This window comes from Coffea eugenioides, unplaced genomic scaffold (assembly GCF_003713205.1).
Source record: "Coffea eugenioides isolate CCC68of unplaced genomic scaffold, Ceug_1.0 ScVebR1_391;HRSCAF=1063, whole genome shotgun sequence".
NCBI lineage: Eukaryota > Viridiplantae > Streptophyta > Magnoliopsida > Gentianales > Rubiaceae > Coffea > Coffea eugenioides.
Window position 1 is genome coordinate 716 of NW_020864226.1, and position 22,268 is coordinate 22,983.

The following is a 22,268-nucleotide window of genomic DNA, read 5'->3' on the forward strand; positions in this document are numbered from 1 at the left end:
TGTTTGGCATGTCTATTTGCTTTCCATAGCCATGGACGAATATGATGGATGAATGTACGTCACCACACTAGTCCAACGCTAGTAGTGGCCCCTTTTCCCGTCACCGCACTAGTCCAACGCTAGTTGTGGTTCTTTGTTCCGTTTCCACTAGTCCAATGCTAGTAGGAATTCATAGAAAGGGCTAGTCCAACGCTAGACCCAATAGGCCGTCCCTTTTTGTTAGTGCATACTTGCATGCTCACTACATTTTAATGCATTTTTCTTAGTTTTTATCATTTGGCATGCTCCTCCACCCTTTCCCCTTCATTTTAGACTTTTGCATTTTCATGCTAGTTATAGGGTACATTTGCTTGAAGAGTCCCCTTTCGATAAGGGAAACGAGCGAGTGTGGCTCCAAAATAGCCTTAGCACGCTAGTTTTCCTTTCTAATCAAAGGAAAAATTAAAGTCACAAAGTTAGGAGTCCCCGTACCCGTTTTGCTTGCATTCCTTTAGGGTTCATGCATTTCACTTATTTCGCTATCCTATACACATCTACTTCATATTCTATCCCTTTTTCCACATTCTCACTTCACACTACTTTTGGACGTTTCACTTGACTACTCACACTTTATACCATATCACTCGCACACATGCACTTTATGTTATTTTCACATTACCATTCTTTACTCACCTTACCTTGTAAATACATTTGCACACCTCCACTTACATCCTATTATTTTTATCATTTTTTCTCACTTCACACAAACTCACATTTTCACATGGCATGCATTCCACTCCTTTTTACGTCATTTAGGATTATGTGTGACCTCTCCAAAGGATCATTATTGGGCTTCACAATTAATGTGATTGGCACCACTCAACCTTTGAAGAGAAATTTCCCCCATGTCCCCCTAGGTCTAGGTTTTTGCATTCATATGGACATATCCAACACGCGATACATACCTTGGGTAGAAAAATTAGGAAAAGTTGGGTTAAGTCACGCAACTAGCCTTGGCTAGGGTGAGGGAGTGCCTTAGGCCTTGCCTTTGCCTTCTCCCTTATCAAATGTGACCCCCGATCCCTCTTTTTGATTACGTAGACCCAAAAGTTCTCTAAAAGGGTTTATTTACTTTTTTCATTCAAAAACAAAAATCATTTTTGGGTGACTTGGTACACCCTAACTCTATACCAAGTGGCGACTCCATTTTCATTAAAAAACCCTTTTTTGAACTTTGTTTGGCCAAATCGTCGCATTCTTAAGTCCCATGGCCTTTTACTTTTCATTTCGCACACGTTCACATGCATATCATACACACAACTCACTCTCACACACACTCACACCACACACAACAAAAAGTGGGACGCGACAGGAGGAGCATGTGAAACATGTAAAGGAGGTAATGAGTATTCTGAGGCAGTACCAGTTGTATGCCAAAATGAGCAAATGTTCTTTTGCTTAGCTGCAGGTGGAGTACTTGGGACACATAATATCAGCAGAAGGAGTTCAGGCTGACCCCAAGAAGATAGAATGCATGGAAAACTGGCCCAACCCAACTAATATCAAGCAACTGAGGGGATTTCTGGGGTTGACAGACTACTACAGAAGATTTGCCAAAGGATATGGAGCCATAGCAAGGCCTTTGACTGACCTGCTGAAGAAGGACAATTTCCACTGGAGTGAGGACTTAGAACAGGCTTTCCAGAAGCTGAAGAGAGCCATGTGCAGCACCCCTGTTTTAGTAGTACCTGACTTCACCCAGTCATTCATTGTTGAGACAGATGCATGTTACACTGGCATAGGGGCTGTACTCATGCAAAACAGGAGACCTATTTCCTACCTCGGTTAGGCTCTGGGACTGAAGAACATGGGGCTATCAATCTATGAGAAAGAATTGCTAGCATTAGTGACTGCTGTAACCAAATGGAGGTATTACTTGGAAGGACATCATTTCATCATACGCACTGACCATCAGAGTTTAAAGTACCTACTGGATCAGAGGATCACTACCCCACTCCAACAGAATTGGCTCACTAAGTTGCTAGGACTAAGCTTTGAGATCCATTACAAAAAAGGGAAGGATAATCTGGCTGCAGATGCACTTTCTAGACAGGGCAGAGAAGAAGTGGAAGAGTGTACAACCATTTCCTGTGCAGTGCCTATTTGGATCAAAGAGATAATGCAGAGTTATAAAGAGGATGAGTGGGCTCAGAAGACCATATCCCTGGTGCTTCTAACCCCCACACTAGCACCAGACTACTCCTACCAGGATGGCATTCTCAGATACAAGAAGAGGCTAGTCATAGGAAGGCAAATGTGACACCAGGAAGAAATTTATTATTGCACTACATGACTTCCAACTTGGAGGGCATCAGGCATTCAAGCCGGCTATTTGAGGGCCAAGCAACTATTCTACTGGCCAGGAATATACAAGGAGATCAAGAAGACAGTTCTGGAGTGTGATACCTGTAGAAAGTGCAATGATGAACATGTGGCCTACCCAGGATTGCTGCAACCACTCCCTATCCCTCAACACTCATAGAGTCATGTTACCATTGATTTCATTGAAGGGTTGCCACAGTCAGAGGGAACGAATACCATAATGGTCGTGGTGGATAGATTCATCAAGTATTCCCACTTCATCAGCCTAGCACACCCTTTTCATGCTCCAAAGGGGGCCAGACTTTTCATTGACTATGTCAGTAAATTACATGGGATTCCTCAAAGCATGCTTTCAGACAGGGACAGGATATTTGTTAGCCAATTCTGGGGGGAGTTATTCAGTAAGTTGTGGGCCAAATTAAACTACAGCACAACTTATCACCCTCAGACTGATGGCCAGACTGAGAGAGTCAACCAAGTGCTGGAGATGTACCTCAGGTGTCTGACACATATGAAACCTAAGAGATGGAACTAGTGGTTGTCTTTGGCAGAGTGGTGGTACAACACCTCCCACCACACAACTATTTAGATGACCCCTTTTGAAGCATTATATGGGTTTTCCCCTCCCCAACTAGCTCTCGGACCTTACCTGCAATCTAGGGTGGATGCAGTAGGAGAATACATCAGGGAAAGGCAACAGTTGGATAACATGCTGAAACAGAACTTAAAGCAGGCTCAGGAAAGGATGAAGAAATATGCTGATGAAAAGAGGAGTGAAAGGGACTTCAGTGAAGGGGATTGGGTATACCTACAGCTACAACCATATAGACAGGGCTCAGTTGCCCTGAGGAGAAACACCAAATAATCAGCAAAGTACTTTGGCCCATACAAGATAGAGGAAAGGATTGGGAGTGTAGCTTATAGGCTGAGTCTGCCAAAGTCTTCAAAAGTCCACCCTGTCTTTCATGTGTCTTTGGTCAAGAGAAAGGTGGGGAACGAGGTCACTCCTACCCTCCAATTGCCAGAAACAAATGAGAAGGGTCATTGGAGGGTGGAGCCAGTACCAGTACGAAACAGAAGGATGGCAAAAAAGAAGAATGCTGCTGCAACTCAATGGCAAATCCACTGGTGGGGTACGGACCCTCCAGAAGCCACATGGAAAGATGCTGAGGAGATTAAAAAATAGTTCCCTACATTTCAATCTTGAGGACAAGATTTGCTGTTAAGGGGGAGGAATTGTAATGAAGTAAGAAGCTAAGAAGTGCAGAAGGAGAGAAGGCGTGAAGTAAAACTAAAGGGAGGCGTGGCTAGGTAGGAGGTTGTAAAAAGAAGACGTGGTCTGAAGAAGTCAATCATCAAGCAGTGCACAAGAAAAACAAAGGCGTGAAAGCAAGAAAGGAGAAGGCTCAAGGGGAGCAAAAGGCGCGAGCAGGGAAGCACGCATTTTCTGGGATCATGCTGTTCTTGCTGATAGTTGGGACCAGTCGATCCAGAAGATTTCCTCTCACGTGACAACCGCTTCATTAGCAAGTGGGTGGAGTTGGTTAGAATAGCTTTCTATAAATGATATGATCATGTAATTCTTTAGGATTCATTCAGTTAAAATCTTTGTTATTGTAATCAGAAAGGAGAATATCCCTTCTGTTAACTTTTTCCCCAAGTTCTTCCTGTCTTCTTCTTTCCTCTTCTTCCTTTTCCCGCCAATTCCTTTTCTGTAACCAATTTGAAGCTTATCAATAAAAATGGAGGTGTTTATTGAATTCTATTCAGCTTGAGTATAGATTATTCTTTTCTGTCAATCCAATACTTCTATTCCTGCAACATTTCTGGTTCTGTACCACAACAGTGGTATCAGAGCTCGATTTCGAGCCATAGGGATGACAAAAAACCAGGATGAAATGTTGAGAAGAGACGTAGTGGAGTTAGGGAGTGTGGTCAGGACTTTTACCAACAAAAATGAGGGAATGGAACAAGCCATCAGGACAATGGAGTTCAGACAGGATGCTACTGAAAAACTACTAGAAGGATTGGATCAAAAGTATGAGGGGATGATGAACATGATGGCTCAATTGATGGCCAAGGTCATTGACCGTGAGAAGGAACTAGAAGGAAGTAGCAGCTCAAAAGGAGAAGCTAGACCAAACGAATCCAGGATGGAATCACAGAAGGAAGCAGTCAGTAAGAGAGAGGCCAAAACCAGTGACTGGCTGCCTAAAATGGATCTGCCAATTTTTGATGGTGATAATCCAAGGGAGTGGATCAGGAAGGCTAACAAATACTTCAAAATACAAGAAATAGAGGGGGACATGAAGGCTGAGGTGGCTGAACTCTATTTCAGAGACAGAGCTGACATCTGGTTCCATGGAGTCTTCCATCGGAGGGAGACCATTCCTTGGTCAGAATTATCTACGGCTCTGTGTATCAGGTTCAGAGAAGGGAGTCCAGAGGAGGCCATTGAAGAATTCAACAAGCTGGTGCAGTCTAGATCCGTGGCTGAATACCTTGAAAAATTTGACATGCTCAAAGCCCTGGTAATGCCATCTTTACCCCACTTATCTGATTCATATTACAAAGCATGCTTTATGAGTGGACTAAAGGAGGAGGTAGTTAATATGGTTAAGATGTCCAAACCTGAAACCTTGACTGTTGCTATTGAAATGTCAAAACTCCAAGAAAAGAACCTCAAGGCTATCCAGAAAATGCAGAAACCTGTCAGTACTAGTTTCAGTAACCAAAGTGCTCCCAGTAAAATAACACCACACCTCAGATGGAACCAAAACCACCCCAAACACACCAACAAATTCCATGACCAGAATACAACCAATCGGAACCAGTTCAAAAGAATATCCCCCACAGAATTTAACCTGAGGAGAGAAAAGGGGCTATGTTATAAATGTACGGAACCTTATACCTTGGGCCACGTATGCAAACAATCACATGTGCATTTCTTGTTAGCTGAGGAGGCTGAGATTATAGAGAAAGAAGTTTATTGTGATTGGATTAATGGGGAACTAGCAGATGAACACATAAAGGTGTCTATCCATGCCTTGGCTGGAGGGACAAGTCCCAAAACTATAAAATTGAAGGGACTGGTTTAGGGGAGACAGGTCACTGCACTAATAGACAGTGGCAGTACCCACTGTTTCTTGGATGAGCAACTGGCAAGAGAGTTAAAACTGCGTACTTAGGGATCAAACTTGGTAGTCAATGTGGCCAATGGAGAAAAGGTTGATTCCAAGGGACTAGATAAGCCTCTGCAGTGGGAAATGCAGGGTCATCAATTCCAACATACCTTTAATACTCAAAGGTTGGGAGGTTGTGACATGATCCTTCGGGTGGATTGGTTGGCCAATCACAGTCCTATTGAGTTCAATTTCAGGTAACTCAATATGAAAAACCACCAGGGAAAACAAGAAGTAGTACTGATGGGGAGGATATCAACACCACATTAAGGGGGCTCAAGGGAGGTAAGTTGGCAAAGTGGCTGAGGAAGCAGGCCTATGGGGTGGTGGCCCAGTTGGTGGCAATAGAAGAAGAAGAAAATCCAGGACAGTTACCTGCTAAAATCAGGCAAGTACTAGATCAATACAAGGATGTCTTTGAGGAGCCTAAGGGAATGCCCCCAACCAGGGGCCATGAACATCAGATTGTCCTCAAGGAGGGTGCCAATCCTTTTCAAGTGAGGCCATACAGGTGCCCCTATGTACAGAAGACAAAGATTGAAAGATTGGTAAGAGAAATGCTGGAACTAGGCATCATACAGCCTAGCAGTAGCCCTTTTGCCTCACCAGTACTGCTAGTCAAGAAGAAAGATGGTCATGGAGATTCTGTGTGGACTACAGGCAACTGAATGAGCTAACCGTAAAGAACAAGTTCCCCATGCCTCTGATGAAAGAATTAATAGATGAATTGCATGGAGCCAGGTACTTCACTAAAATTGACTTGAGAGCAAGTTACTTTCTAATCAGAGTCAAAGTGGAGGACATTTCAACGACAGCCTTCAGAAGTCACCAAGGGCTCTATGAGTTCAAGGTTATGCCATTAGGCTTAACCAATGCACCAACAACTTTTCAGAGCTTGATGAACCAGGTCTTCCAAGAACAAATGAGGAAGCATGTGCTGGTGTTCTTCGATGACATCCTGATCTACAGCCCAACACTGGAGGAGCATGTGAAACATGTAAAGGAGGTAATGAGTATTCTGAGGCAGTACCAGTTGTATGCCAAAATGAGCAAATGTTCTTTTGCTTAGCTGCAGGTGGAGTACTTGGGACACATAATATCAGCAGAAGGAGTTCAGGCTGACCCCAAGAAGATAGAATGCATGGAAAACTGGCCCAACCCAACTAATATCAAGCAACTGAGGGGATTTCTGGGGTTGACAGACTACTACAGAAGATTTGCCAAAGGATATGGAGCCATAGCAAGGCCTTTGACTGACCTGCTGAAGAAGGACAATTTCCACTGGAGTGAGGACTTAGAACAGGCTTTCCAGAAGCTGAAGAGAGCCATGTGCAGCACCCCTGTTTTAGTAGTACCTGACTTCACCCAGTCATTCATTGTTGAGACAGATGCATGTTACACTGGCATAGGGGCTGTACTCATGCAAAACAGGAGACCTATTTCCTACCTCGGTTAGGCTCTGGGACTGAAGAACATGGGGCTATCAATCTATGAGAAAGAATTGCTAGCATTAGTGACTGCTGTAACCAAATGGAGGTATTACTTGGAAGGACATCATTTCATCATACGCACTGACCATCAGAGTTTAAAGTACCTACTGGATCAGAGGATCACTACCCCACTCCAACAGAATTGGCTCACTAAGTTGCTAGGACTAAGCTTTGAGATCCATTACAAAAAAGGGAAGGATAATCTGGCTGCAGATGCACTTTCTAGACAGGGCAGAGAAGAAGTGGAAGAGTGTACAACCATTTCCTGTGCAGTGCCTATTTGGATCAAAGAGATAATGCAGAGTTATAAAGAGGATGAGTGGGCTCAGAAGACCATATCCCTGGTGCTTCTAACCCCCACACTAGCACCAGACTACTCCTACCAGGATGGCATTCTCAGATACAAGAAGAGGCTAGTCATAGGAAGGCAAATGTGACACCAGGAAGAAATTTATTATTGCACTACATGACTTCCAACTTGGAGGGCATCAGGCATTCAAGCCGGCTATTTGAGGGCCAAGCAACTATTCTACTGGCCAGGAATATACAAGGAGATCAAGAAGACAGTTCTGGAGTGTGATACCTGTAGAAAGTGCAATGATGAACATGTGGCCTACCCAGGATTGCTGCAACCACTCCCTATCCCTCAACACTCATAGAGTCATGTTACCATTGATTTCATTGAAGGGTTGCCACAGTCAGAGGGAACGAATACCATAATGGTCGTGGTGGATAGATTCATCAAGTATTCCCACTTCATCAGCCTAGCACACCCTTTTCATGCTCCAAAGGGGGCCAGACTTTTCATTGACTATGTCAGTAAATTACATGGGATTCCTCAAAGCATGCTTTCAGACAGGGACAGGATATTTGTTAGCCAATTCTGGGGGGAGTTATTCAGTAAGTTGTGGGCCAAATTAAACTACAGCACAACTTATCACCCTCAGACTGATGGCCAGACTGAGAGAGTCAACCAAGTGCTGGAGATGTACCTCAGGTGTCTGACACATATGAAACCTAAGAGATGGAACTAGTGGTTGTCTTTGGCAGAGTGGTGGTACAACACCTCCCACCACACAACTATTTAGATGACCCCTTTTGAAGCATTATATGGGTTTTCCCCTCCCCAACTAGCTCTCGGACCTTACCTGCAATCTAGGGTGGATGCAGTAGGAGAATACATCAGGGAAAGGCAACAGTTGGATAACATGCTGAAACAGAACTTAAAGCAGGCTCAGGAAAGGATGAAGAAATATGCTGATGAAAAGAGGAGTGAAAGGGACTTCAGTGAAGGGGATTGGGTATACCTACAGCTACAACCATATAGACAGGGCTCAGTTGCCCTGAGGAGAAACACCAAATAATCAGCAAAGTACTTTGGCCCATACAAGATAGAGGAAAGGATTGGGAGTGTAGCTTATAGGCTGAGTCTGCCAAAGTCTTCAAAAGTCCACCCTGTCTTTCATGTGTCTTTGGTCAAGAGAAAGGTGGGGAACGAGGTCACTCCTATCCTCCAATTGCCAGAAACAAATGAGAAGGGTCATTGGAGGGTGGAGCAAGTACCAGTACGAAACAGAAGGATGGCAAAAAAGAAGAATGCTGCTGCAACTCAATGGCAAATCCACTGGTGGGGTACGGACCCTCCAGAAGCCACATGGAAAGATGCTGAGGAGATTAAAAAATAGTTCCCTACATTTCAATCTTGAGGACAAGATTTGCTGTTAAGGGGGAGGAATTGTAATGAAGTAAGAAGCTAAGAAGTGCAGAAGGAGAGAAGGCGTGAAGTAAAACTAAAGGGAGGCGTGGCTAGGTAGGAGGTTGTAAAAAGAAGACGTGGTCTGAAGAAGTCAATCATCAAGCAGTGCACAAGAAAAACAAAGGCGTGAAAGCAAGAAAGGAGAAGGCTCAAGGGGAGCAAAAGGCGCGAGCAGGGAAGCACGCATTTTCTGGGATCATGCTGTTCTTGCTGATAGTTGGGACCAGTCGATCCAGAAGATTTCCTCTCACGTGACAACCGCTTCATTAGCAAGTGGGTGGAGTTGGTTAGAATAGCTTTCTATAAATGATATGATCATGTAATTCTTTAGGATTCATTCAGTTAAAATCTTTGTTATTGTAATCAGAAAGGAGAATATCCCTTCTGTTAACTTTTTCCCCAAGTTCTTCCTGTCTTCTTCTTTCCTCTTCTTCCTTTTCCCGCCAATTCCTTTTCTGTAACCAATTTGAAGCTTATCAATAAAAATGGAGGTGTTTATTGAATTCTATTCAGCTTGAGTATAGATTATTCTTTTCTGTCAATCCAATACTTCTATTCCTGCAACATTTCTGGTTCTGTACCACAACAGTGGTATCAGAGCTCGATTTCGAGCCATAGGGATGACAAAAAACCAGGATGAAATGTTGAGAAGAGACGTAGTGGAGTTAGGGAGTGTGGTCAGGACTTTTACCAACAAAAATGAGGGAATGGAACAAGCCATCAGGACAATGGAGTTCAGACAGGATGCTACTGAAAAACTACTAGAAGGATTGGATCAAAAGTATGAGGGGATGATGAACATGATGGCTCAATTGATGGCCAAGGTCATTGACCGTGAGAAGGAACTAGAAGGAAGTAGCAGCTCAAAAGGAGAAGCTAGACCAAACGAATCCAGGATGGAATCACAGAAGGAAGCAGTCAGTAAGAGAGAGGCCAAAACCAGTGACTGGCTGCCTAAAATGGATCTGCCAATTTTTGATGGTGATAATCCAAGGGAGTGGATCAGGAAGGCTAACAAATACTTCAAAATACAAGAAATAGAGGGGGACATGAAGGCTGAGGTGGCTGAACTCTATTTCAGAGACAGAGCTGACATCTGGTTCCATGGAGTCTTCCATCGGAGGGAGACCATTCCTTGGTCAGAATTATCTACGGCTCTGTGTATCAGGTTCAGAGAAGGGAGTCCAGAGGAGGCCATTGAAGAATTCAACAAGCTGGTGCAGTCTAGATCCGTGGCTGAATACCTTGAAAAATTTGACATGCTCAAAGCCCTGGTAATGCCATCTTTACCCCACTTATCTGATTCATATTACAAAGCATGCTTTATGAGTGGACTAAAGGAGGAGGTAGTTAATATGGTTAAGATGTCCAAACCTGAAACCTTGACTGTTGCTATTGAAATGTCAAAACTCCAAGAAAAGAACCTCAAGGCTATCCAGAAAATGCAGAAACCTGTCAGTACTAGTTTCAGTAACCAAAGTGCTCCCAGTAAAATAACACCACACCTCAGATGGAACCAAAACCACCCCAAACACACCAACAAATTCCATGACCAGAATACAACCAATCGGAACCAGTTCAAAAGAATATCCCCCACAGAATTTAACCTGAGGAGAGAAAAGGGGCTATGTTATAAATGTACGGAACCTTATACCTTGGGCCACGTATGCAAACAATCACATGTGCATTTCTTGTTAGCTGAGGAGGCTGAGATTATAGAGAAAGAAGTTTATTGTGATTGGATTAATGGGGAACTAGCAGATGAACACATAAAGGTGTCTATCCATGCCTTGGCTGGAGGGACAAGTCCCAAAACTATAAAATTGAAGGGACTGGTTTAGGGGAGACAGGTCACTGCACTAATAGACAGTGGCAGTACCCACTGTTTCTTGGATGAGCAACTGGCAAGAGAGTTAAAACTGCGTACTTAGGGATCAAACTTGGTAGTCAATGTGGCCAATGGAGAAAAGGTTGATTCCAAGGGACTAGATAAGCCTCTGCAGTGGGAAATGCAGGGTCATCAATTCCAACATACCTTTAATACTCAAAGGTTGGGAGGTTGTGACATGATCCTTCGGGTGGATTGGTTGGCCAATCACAGTCCTATTGAGTTCAATTTCAGGTAACTCAATATGAAAAACCACCAGGGAAAACAAGAAGTAGTACTGATGGGGAGGATATCAACACCACATTAAGGGGGCTCAAGGGAGGTAAGTTGGCAAAGTGGCTGAGGAAGCAGGCCTATGGGGTGGTGGCCCAGTTGGTGGCAATAGAAGAAGAAGAAAATCCAGGACAGTTACCTGCTAAAATCAGGCAAGTACTAGATCAATACAAGGATGTCTTTGAGGAGCCTAAGGGAATGCCCCCAACCAGGGGCCATGAACATCAGATTGTCCTCAAGGAGGGTGCCAATCCTTTTCAAGTGAGGCCATACAGGTGCCCCTATGTACAGAAGACAAAGATTGAAAGATTGGTAAGAGAAATGCTGGAACTAGGCATCATACAGCCTAGCAGTAGCCCTTTTGCCTCACCAGTACTGCTAGTCAAGAAGAAAGATGGGTCATGGAGATTCTGTGTGGACTACAGGCAACTGAATGAGCTAACCGTAAAGAACAAGTTCCCCATGCCTCTGATGGAAGAATTAATAGATGAATTGCATGGAGCCAGGTACTTCACTAAAATTGACTTGAGAGCAAGTTACTTTCTAATCAGAGTCAAAGTGGAGGACATTTCAAAGACAGCCTTCAGAAGTCACCAAGGGCTCTATGAGTTCAAGGTTATGCCATTAGGCTTAACCAATGCACCAACAACCTTTCAGAGCTTGATGAACCAGGTCTTCCAAGAACAAATGAGGAAGCATGTGCTGGTGTTCTTCGATGACATCCTGATCTACAGCCCAACACTGGAGGAGCATGTGAAACATGTAAAGGAGGTAATGAGTATTCTGAGGCAGTACCAGTTGTATGCCAAAATGAGCAAATGTTCTTTTGCTCAGCTGCAGGCGGAGTACTTGGGACACATAATATCAGCAGAAGGAGTTCAGGCTGACCCCAAGAAGATAGAATGCATGGAAAACTGGCCCAACCCAACTAATATCAAGCAACTGAGGGGATTTCTGGGGTTGACAGATTACTACAGAAGATTTGCCAAAGGATATGGAGCCATAGCAAGGCCTTTGACTGACCTGCTGAAGAAGGACAATTTCCACTGGAGTGAGGACTTAGAACAGGCTTTCCAGAAGCTGAAGAGAGCCATGTGCAGCACCCCTGTTTTAGCAGTACCTGACTTCACCCAGTCATTCATTGTTGAGACAGATGCATGTTACACTGGCATAGGGGCTGTACTCATGCAAAACAGGAGACCTATTTCCTACCTCGGTTAGGCTCTGGGACTGAAGAACATGGGGCTATCAATCTATGAGAAAGAATTGCTAGCATTAGTGACTGCTGTAACCAAATGGAGGCATTACTTGGAAGGACATCATTTCATCATACGCACTGACCATCAGAGTTTAAAGTACCTACTGGATCAGAGGATCACTACCCCACTCCAACAGAATTGGCTCACTAAGTTGCTAGGACTAAGCTTTGAGATCCATTACAAAAAAGGGAAGGATAATCTGGCTGCAGATGCACTTTCTAGACAGGGCAGAGAAGAAGTGGAAGAGTGTACAGCCATTTCCTGTGCAGTGCCTATTTGGATCAAAGAGATAATGCAGAGTTATAAAGAGGATGAGTGGGCTCAGAAGACCATATCCCTGGTGCTTCTAACCCCCACACTAGCACCAGACTACTCCTACCAGGATGGCATTCTCAGATACAAGAAGAGGCTAGTCATAGGAAGGCAAATGTGACACCAGGAAGAAATTTATTATTGCACTACATGACTTCCAACTTGGAGGGCATCAGGCATTCAAGCCGGCTATTTGAGGGCCAAGCAACTATTCTACTGGCCAGGAATATACAAGGAGATCAAGAAGACAGTTCTGGAGTGTGATACCTGTAGAAAGTGCAATGATGAACATGTGGCCTACCCAGGATTGCTGCAACCACTCCCTATCCCTCAACACTCATAGAGTCATGTTACCATTGATTTCATTGAAGGGTTGCCACAGTCAGAGGGAACGAATACCATAATGGTCGTGGTGGATAGATTCATCAAGTATTCCCACTTCATCAGCCTAGCACACCCTTTTCATGCTCCAAAGGGGGCCAGACTTTTCATTGACTATGTCAGTAAATTACATGGGATTCCTCAAAGCATGCTTTCAGACAGGGACAGGATATTTGTTAGCCAATTCTGGGGGGAGTTATTCAGTAAGTTGTGGGCCAAATTAAACTACAGCACAACTTATCACCCTCAGACTGATGGCCAGACTGAGAGAGTCAACCAAGTGCTGGAGATGTACCTCAGGTGTCTGACACATATGAAACCTAAGAGATGGAACTAGTGGTTGTCTTTGGCAGAGTGGTGGTACAACACCTCCCACCACACAACTATTTAGATGACCCCTTTTGAAGCATTATATGGGTTTTCCCCTCCCCAACTAGCTCTCGGACCTTACCTGCAATCTAGGGTGGATGCAGTAGGAGAATACATCAGGGAAAGGCAACAGTTGGATAACATGCTGAAACAGAACTTAAAGCAGGCTCAGGAAAGGATGAAGAAATATGCTGATGAAAAGAGGAGTGAAAGGGACTTCAGTGAAGGGGATTGGGTATACCTACAGCTACAACCATATAGACAGGGCTCAGTTGCCCTGAGGAGAAACACCAAATAATCAGCAAAGTACTTTGGCCCATACAAGATAGAGGAAAGGATTGGGAGTGTAGCTTATAGGCTGAGTCTGCCAAAGTCTTCAAAAGTCCACCCTGTCTTTCATGTGTCTTTGGTCAAGAGAAAGGTGGGGAACGAGGTCACTCCTATCCTCCAATTGCCAGAAACAAATGAGAAGGGTCATTGGAGGGTGGAGCAAGTACCAGTACGAAACAGAAGGATGGCAAAAAAGAAGAATGCTGCTGCAACTCAATGGCAAATCCACTGGTGGGGTACGGACCCTCCAGAAGCCACATGGAAAGATGCTGAGGAGATTAAAAAATAGTTCCCTACATTTCAATCTTGAGGACAAGATTTGCTGTTAAGGGGGAGGAATTGTAATAAAGTAAGAAGCTAAGAAGTGCAGAAGGAGAGATGATGAGGATACGGGTGTGCAATAATTAACTTCAACCTTGGGTCAAGGATCCTTTGGTCCACATTGGCGGTCCAATGACAAGATCAAGATCCAAGAGGGTGAAGGAAGCTTTACGAGCCTTGATCATTCACCATACAAGCGAGGAGCAAGCTAAGTTTGAAAATTTGATGGACCATGAAGTTACTTTGTTCACTTGTACGTTTAAAGTGAAAGAATGATCTCATACTTGTTAGCTTAGTTGGTAGTTGTTTTAAAACTGTCCCGTTTAGTAGTTGTTAGGACTGTCCCGTTTAGTAGTTGTTAGGTGTTGAGTATTTTATTACTTATCGGGCCTTATCGGAAAGCCTTAAAGAGCTGGCTCTTTAAGCTCTTTTATGCGGACCGAATCTCTTCCAGGTTTATGTGGGCCGGATTTTGCCCTAGTTTTAGCCTATAAAAAGGCACCTCTTGTAAGAGTAAAACACAGATTATTACAACCAGAAATCGTGAGGAATTTTCCTTCAAGTTCTTAATCGAACTTACTCTTGAATTCTTGAGTTCATGGCTTAGGATTCAAATCTGACTTTATCGATTAGCTTGTTCCCTAATCGTGGTGTCGCTTCATCCATCCTTATTTGCTTAAGGTTGCTGATTACCTTTGTGTGTCAGAGGTCTTGAGTTCATGAGAACAATCGAGTTCAATTTCTGTTGGGAGAAAAGATCCAACTCTGATAATTACAAGGTTGGGAGGTTCTAGGAGGGTCTTCCCCTAGGGTTGCCTATATCAGTTGGTAATCAGAGCATCAGGTTAATTCTCTTTTAATTGAAGTTGTTCATATCTTGTTAGTTGTCTTTTTGTCAAAAAAAAAAAACTGTAGCGATTACTGTTCATCGTTACTATTCCGAAATACTGTTCATCATACTGTAGCGTACTGTTCACGTTACTGTTCATCCGAGTCAAAAAAAAAACTGTTTGGGTGTTGTCTTTTTGTGTTTTCTGTCCAAGTTCTTGGGTTTGTTATATTTGTGTTTGGGTTGTTAGGGTTTAAAGACAAAAAAAGAAAAAAAAAAGAGTCACGTATCTTATCTTGTTTTAGTATTCAAGTTGCTAGAGTATTGCTGGAATTTTCTTTTGAGTATTGCTGAAATTCTGTTTTGCCTATTTCTTGAGAATTGGTTGTTGTTCTTGCAAACCCTAAATACCACAACGCAATTTGGGGAAGTTCTTGAGCTTCTTGAACAAATTCTTGAAGTTCTTGGACCACCAAGTCTTATTTTGAAAATTCTTGAACAATAAACCAAGAACTAGGGATTTCTTGGAATTGGCATAACCTTTCATCCGTTTTCTTGAACTTGTTGGTGTGATCTGAATTTGTGTTCCTTGAAGAGCCGGAAAAAAAAAGAAAAAAAAAAGGAAGAAGAGAAGGAATTGGCTCTCATACAAAGGAAATCAAGTTTCCAAAAAAATCGTGAGTTTCCAATTCTTGGTGGGTTCCCAAATCTTGGTTAATCTCCAAATCTTGGTTGATTTCCCAAAACTTGAGTTTCCTAATCTTGATTGGTTTCCAACTCTTGAGTTCCAATCTTGATTGAATTCCAAAGACCCCAAACGACCTCACCAGCCCCAAACACACCCAATTCTTTTTTCAAAACCAAACCAAACACCTTAGCCCAAACCGCCTTGGGAGTTCTTGAGTTTCTAAAATCGGTTGAGCTAGTTTTGCAATCCGATTTGACTGAAATTTGAGGACTGGTTCTTGCATTATTTGAGCACCCCAAAAGCACCATTTATACTCCAAAATACTGACCAGAAACTCAGCAAAGCAACTGCTCAAAAAAAAAAAAAAAAAGTTCCAGCTTCAGGTAGAGTTTTGTTTTCTAGGATTTGCAAAAATTCTGCTTTGTGTCTTATTACTTATAGGGTAATTAATTCTGGAATTTTTGAGAGTTGAGTTGTTTTAAGAACTTCGAGAGGAAAAATTGAGAGTGTGTGTGTTTTCTTGAGTGATACACGAGTGCTTTGCAAGGTAGATTAGGATACACTTGTTTTGCAGGTTGGATAATATGTCTCAAGAAGGGAACATGCCTGAGCCGTCTGAGACCGACGTGTCACTCAAACTGGTGCTCCAAACTCTTCAAAAACAAGCGGAGAGACATGAATTTGCGATGGCACAAATAACCGACAGGTTGGCTGCCATTGCGATGCGAGGTACCGGAGATACACACAATAGGGCTTCGAGTGTTCAGAGTGCTGATCATGATGCGGATGATGAGAGATATCATTCTAACATCTCTTTTCGATCAAGGAAAAGCCAGAGGGAAGTGAGGGAAGGTCGAGGCTGACCTAGGAGAACCGATGACAATCTTGGTTCGATCAAGACCAAGATGCCTACCTTTCATGGGAAAAATGATCCTGAAGCTTACTTGGATTGGGTTAGACGAGTTGAGAAAGTGTTTGAAGTCCACAACTACTCTGAAGAGAAAAAGGTGAAACTTGCAGCTATTGAATTTCAAGATTATGCATCTATTTGGTGGGGGCAAGTATGTGCCACAAGGAGGAGAAATAGGGAACAACCAATTGACACTTGGACTGAAATGAAGCAAGTGATGAGGAAACGATTTGTACCCTCCCATTATACTGCGGACTTGTACAATCGGCTCCAACGAGAGAACGAATCTCTCAAGAGAAGGGGTTCCATGCAATCTACCTCTTTAAAGCCAGTTTATACAAGAGATGACAAGAAGGTTCATTCAACATTTTCTAGGACTAAACCTAGAGTTGAACCACCTCATGCGGAGTCATTTTGGGAGACATATCAACGTCTTCTACACCAAAAACAAATGGAGTCAAATGGATGCTATCAAAGTGAGTTTTCTAAGAAGGAGATAGCTGACCCTATTCCCAACAAAGGAGTATCTCATCCTATTGAACCATTTGTTGAGGAGGTTGATGATGAGAAAACAATCGAGGGCGTTAAACTAGATAAAGAGATGGAAAAATCTGATGAGATGAGTGGTAAAAAGGAAGAAAAGAGAGAAAGTGAGACGATTGTGAGCAAAAATGTGAGGGCTTATTGTTTTTCTAACGAACTTACCTTTGCTTTATTTAGTGTTTCTTCATTTGTGCAGATTAAGCAAAGTCAAGTGAAGTTAGTCATGTCATGCTCCATTCCAAAGTCACTTGTACAATTCACTAGTTTCCATGGAGTTTGTCTTTTAGGAATTGAATCTATCTGGAATCATCTCATGGAACAATTTCAATTCAAATCTGTCCATACCAAAGGGGAATCACGTCAAATCCACCATGAAGGGAGAATTCCGAAATTTGACTCTCATTTGCTACCTATGGGTCATTCATCATCCTTACCTTCTTTTGAGTATAATCTCCATCCTAACACTTGTATTTCTTATCTAGATTTTGAAGAAAAGTGTAAAAGGCTAGCAATGCCTTCTCAAGTTGAATCAATTGGTGGAAGGAATAATGAAGTGGCAAAGGGAGTATTCACATTTAAAACTTGTTCTATACCTTCTTACCATTTAGTTGATGATGTACCATTACTTCTTTACCCAATTTCTAATTTGTTTCAAGTTGAAGGTTATTTTGTTTTTGTAGGTTGTAAAGCTGTCCAAAATTTTTCAGTTTTGATTAAAGACTTACAACCTGATTTCGTGCTTATTCCAACTAAAGGTGGTGATCTTTCATGCTTAGTCACACAACTAAAAGCTGGTGGCCAAGTGCTCAATTTGTCAACTTCAACTTGTGCTAGTTCGAGTAACCCTTATGAAGTGGAATTCAATTGTTTGCTACCTTATATGTTGGAAGAAGAGAAATTGCGTGTCACGCAAGATCCCAAAGCCGTCCTCCACGAGTTGTTTAGTGCTTCATCCATGCAACAACATGCTCACAATTTATCCATGCAAGATGATTCAAATCAATGTCAACTAGTGCTGGATTTTACACCTTTGCACAATCAAGGTGTCAATGTGAAGATCTATGACCAAAGACTAATTAGAGAGTTTTTCATTGCCACTTGGGATTTTCACATGCCTTACACAAGTTCTTTCCTACCTTGGCGCATGTTCTTGTTTGAGAGCTTCCCGAAGCTGACCAAACGACATGCAACATGGCTTGTAGTCATTCGTCTACTTCCAACATTGCTGTCCTTTAAGCGCAGCATCGATTTGTGGACAACTCACTTTCAAGAGGAGACTTTGAAGATTCGAGGACGAATCTTTTTCGAGGAAAGAGGGAATGATGAGGATACGGGTGTGCAATAATTAACTTCAACCTTGGGTCAAGGATCCTTTGGTCCACATTGGCGGTCCAATGACAAGATCAAGATCCAAGAGGGTGAAGGAAGCTTTACGAGCCTTGATCATTCACCATACAAGCGAGGAGCAAGCTAAGTTTGAAAATTTGATGGACCATGAAGTTACTTTGTTCACTTGTACGTTTAAAGTGAAAGAATGATCTCATACTTGTTAGCTTAGTTGGTAGTTGTTTTAAAACTGTCCCGTTTAGTAGTTGTTAGGACTGTCCCGTTTAGTAGTTGTTAGGTGTTGAGTATTTTATTACTTATCGGGCCTTATCGGAAAGCCTTAAAGAGCTGGCTCTTTAAGCTCTTTTATGCGGACCGAATCTCTTCCAGGTTTATGTGGGCCGGATTTTGCCCTAGTTTTAGCCTATAAAAAGGCACCTCTTGTAAGAGTAAAAGACAGAATATTTACAACCAGAAATCGTGAGGAATTTTCCTTCAAGTTCTTAATCGAACTTACTCTTGAATTCTTGAGTTCATGGCTTAGGATTCAAATCAGACTTTATCGATTAGCTTGTTCCCTAATCGTGGTGTCGCTTCATCCATCCTTATTTGCTTAAGGTTGCTGATTACCTTTGTGTGTCAGAGGTCTTGAGTTCATGAGAACAATCGAGTTCAATTTCTGTTGGGAGAAAAGATCCAACTCTGATAATTACAAGGTTGGGAGGTTCTAGGAGGGTCTTCCCCTAGGGTTGCCTATATCAGTAGAGAAGGCGTGAAGTAAAACTAAAGGGAGGCGTGGCTAGGTAGGAGGTTGTAAAGAGAAGACGTGGTCTGAAGAAGTCAATCATCAAGCAGTGCACAAGAAAAACAAAGGCGTGAAAGCAAGAAAGGAGAAGGCTCAAGGGGAGTAAAAGGCGCGAGCAGGGAAGCACGCATTTTCTGGGATCATGCTGTTCTTGCTGATAGTTGGGACCAGTCGATCCAGAAGATTTCCTCTCACGTGACAACCGCTTCATTAGCAAGTGGGTGGAGTTGGTTAGAATAGCTTTCTATAAATGATATGATCATGTAATTCTTTAGGATTCATTCAGTTAAAATCTTTGTTATTGTAATCAGAAAGGAGAATATCCCTTCTGTTAACTTTTTCCCCAAGTTCTTCCTGTCTTCTTCTTTCCTCTTCTTCCTTTTCCCGCCAATTCCTTTTCTGTAACCAATTTGAAGCTTATCAATAAAAATGGAGGTGTTTATTGAATTCTATTCAGCTTGAGTATAGATTATTCTTTTCTGTCAATCCAATACTTCTATTCCTGCAACATTTCTGGTTCTGTACCACAACAGTGGTATCAGAGCTCGATTTCGAGCCATAGGGATGACAAAAAACCAGGATGAAATGTTGAGAAGAGACGTAGTGGAGTTAGGGAGTGTGGTCAGGACTTTTACCAACAAAAATGAGGGAATGGAACAAGCCATCAGGACAATGGAGTTCAGACAGGATGCTACTGAAAAACTACTAGAAGGATTGGATCAAAAGTATGAGGGGATGATGAACATGATGGCTCAATTGATGGCCAAGGTCATTGACCGTGAGAAGGAACTAGAAGGAAGTAGCAGCTCAAAAGGAGAAGCTAGACCAAACGAATCCAGGATGGAATCACAGAAGGAAGCAGTCAGTAAGAGAGAGGCCAAAACCAGTGACTGGCTGCCTAAAATGGATCTGCCAATTTTTGATGGTGATAATCCAAGGGAGTGGATCAGGAAGGCTAACAAATACTTCAAAATACAAGAAATAGAGGGGGACATGAAGGCTGAGGTGGCTGAACTCTATTTCAGAGACAGAGCTGACATCTGGTTCCATGGAGTCTTCCATCGGAGGGAGACCATTCCTTGGTCAGAATTATCTACGGCTCTGTGTATCAGGTTCAGAGAAGGGAGTCCAGAGGAGGCCATTGAAGAATTCAACAAGCTGGTGCAGTCTAGATCCGTGGCTGAATACCTTGAAAAATTTGACATGCTCAAAGCCCTGGTAATGCCATCTTTACCCCACTTATCTGATTCATATTACAAAGCATGCTTTATGAGTGGACTAAAGGAGGAGGTAGTTAATATGGTTAAGATGTCCAAACCTGAAACCTTGACTGTTGCTATTGAAATGTCAAAACTCCAAGAAAAGAACCTCAAGGCTATCCAGAAAATGCAGAAACCTGTCAGTACTAGTTTCAGTAACCAAAGTGCTCCCAGTAAAATAACACCACACCTCAGATGGAACCAAAACCACCCCAAACACACCAACAAATTCCATGACCAGAATACAACCAATCGGAACCAGTTCAAAAGAATATCCCCCACAGAATTTAACCTGAGGAGAGAAAAGGGGCTATGTTATAAATGTACGGAACCTTATACCTTGGGCCACGTATGCAAACAATCACATGTGCATTTCTTGTTAGCTGAGGAGGCTGAGATTATAGAGAAAGAAGTTTATTGTGATTGGATTAATGGGGAACTAGCAGATGAACACATAAAGGTGTCTATCCATGCCTTGGCTGGAGGGACAAGTCCCAAAACTATAAAATTGAAGGGACTGGTTTAGGGGAGACAGGTCACTGCACTAATAGACAGTGGCAGTACCCACTGTTTCTTGGATGAGCAACTGGCAAGAGAGTTAAAACTGCGTACTTAGGGATCAAACTTGGTAGTCAATGTGGCCAATGGAGAAAAGGTTGATTCCAAGGGACTAGATAAGCCTCTGCAGTGGGAAATGCAGGGTCATCAATTCCAACATACCTTTAATACTCAAAGGTTGGGAGGTTGTGACATGATCCTTCGGGTGGATTGGTTGGCCAATCACAGTCCTATTGAGTTCAATTTCAGGTAACTCAATAAAAAACCACCAGGGAAAACAAGAAGTAGTACTGATGGGGAGGATATCAACACATTAAGGGGGCTCAAGGGAGGTAAGTTGGCAAAGTGGCTGAGGAAGCAGGCCTATGGGGTGGTGGCCCAGTTGGTGGCAATAGAAGAAGAAGAAAATCCAGGACAGTTACCTGCTAAAATCAGGCAAGTACTAGATCAATACAAGGATGTCTTTGAGGAGCCTAAGGGAATGCCCCCAACCAGGGGCCATGAACATCAGATTGTCCTCAAGGAGGGTGCCAATCCTTTTCAAGTGAGGCCATACAGGTGCCCCTATGTACAGAAGACAAAGATTGAAAGATTGGTAAGAGAAATGCTGGAACTAGGCATCATACAGCCTAGCAGTAGCCCTTTTGCCTCACCAGTACTGCTAGTCAAGAAGAAAGATGAGTCATGGAGATTCTGTGTGGACTACAGGCAACTGAATGAGCTAACCGTAAAGAACAAGTTCCCCATGCCTCTGATGAAAGAATTAATAGATGAATTGCATGGAGCCAGGTACTTCACTAAAATTGACTTGAGAGCAAGTTACTTTCTAATCAGAGTCAAAGTGGAGGACATTTCAACGACAGCCTTCAGAAGTCACCAAGGGCTCTATGAGTTCAAGGTTATGCCATTAGGCTTAACCAATGCACCAACAACTTTTCAGAGCTTGATGAACCAGGTCTTCCAAGAACAAATGAGGAAGCATGTGCTGGTGTTCTTCGATGACATCCTGATCTACAGCCCAACACTGGAGGAGCATGTGAAACATGTAAAGGAGGTAATGAGTATTCTGAGGCAGTACCAGTTGTATGCCAAAATGAGCAAATGTTCTTTTGCTTAGCTGCAGGTGGAGTACTTGGGACACATAATATCAGCAGAAGGAGTTCAGGCTGACCCCAAGAAGATAGAATGCATGGAAAACTGGCCCAACCCAACTAATATCAAGCAACTGAGGGGATTTCTGGGGTTGACAGACTACTACAGAAGATTTGCCAAAGGATATGGAGCCATAGCAAGGCCTTTGACTGACCTGCTGAAGAAGGACAATTTCCACTGGAGTGAGGACTTAGAACAGGCTTTCCAGAAGCTGAAGAGAGCCATGTGCAGCACCCCTGTTTTAGTAGTACCTGACTTCACCCAGTCATTCATTGT

At 42.9% G+C, this 22,268-nt stretch overlaps 1 protein-coding gene across 1 annotated transcript; it reads left to right on the top strand.

Moving 5' to 3' along the window:
* Window positions 1-1,447: 1,447 nt before the first annotated feature.
* LOC113758210 (uncharacterized mitochondrial protein AtMg00860-like) lies at window positions 1,448-1,828 on the top strand (the record flags this gene model as incomplete). The annotated part of the gene is made up of 1 exon (XM_027301160.1): window positions 1,448-1,828. A coding segment is annotated over one exon (381 nt), but the record flags the coding sequence as incomplete, so codon positions are not given.
* Between the last annotated feature and the right edge of the window lie 20,440 nt (window positions 1,829-22,268).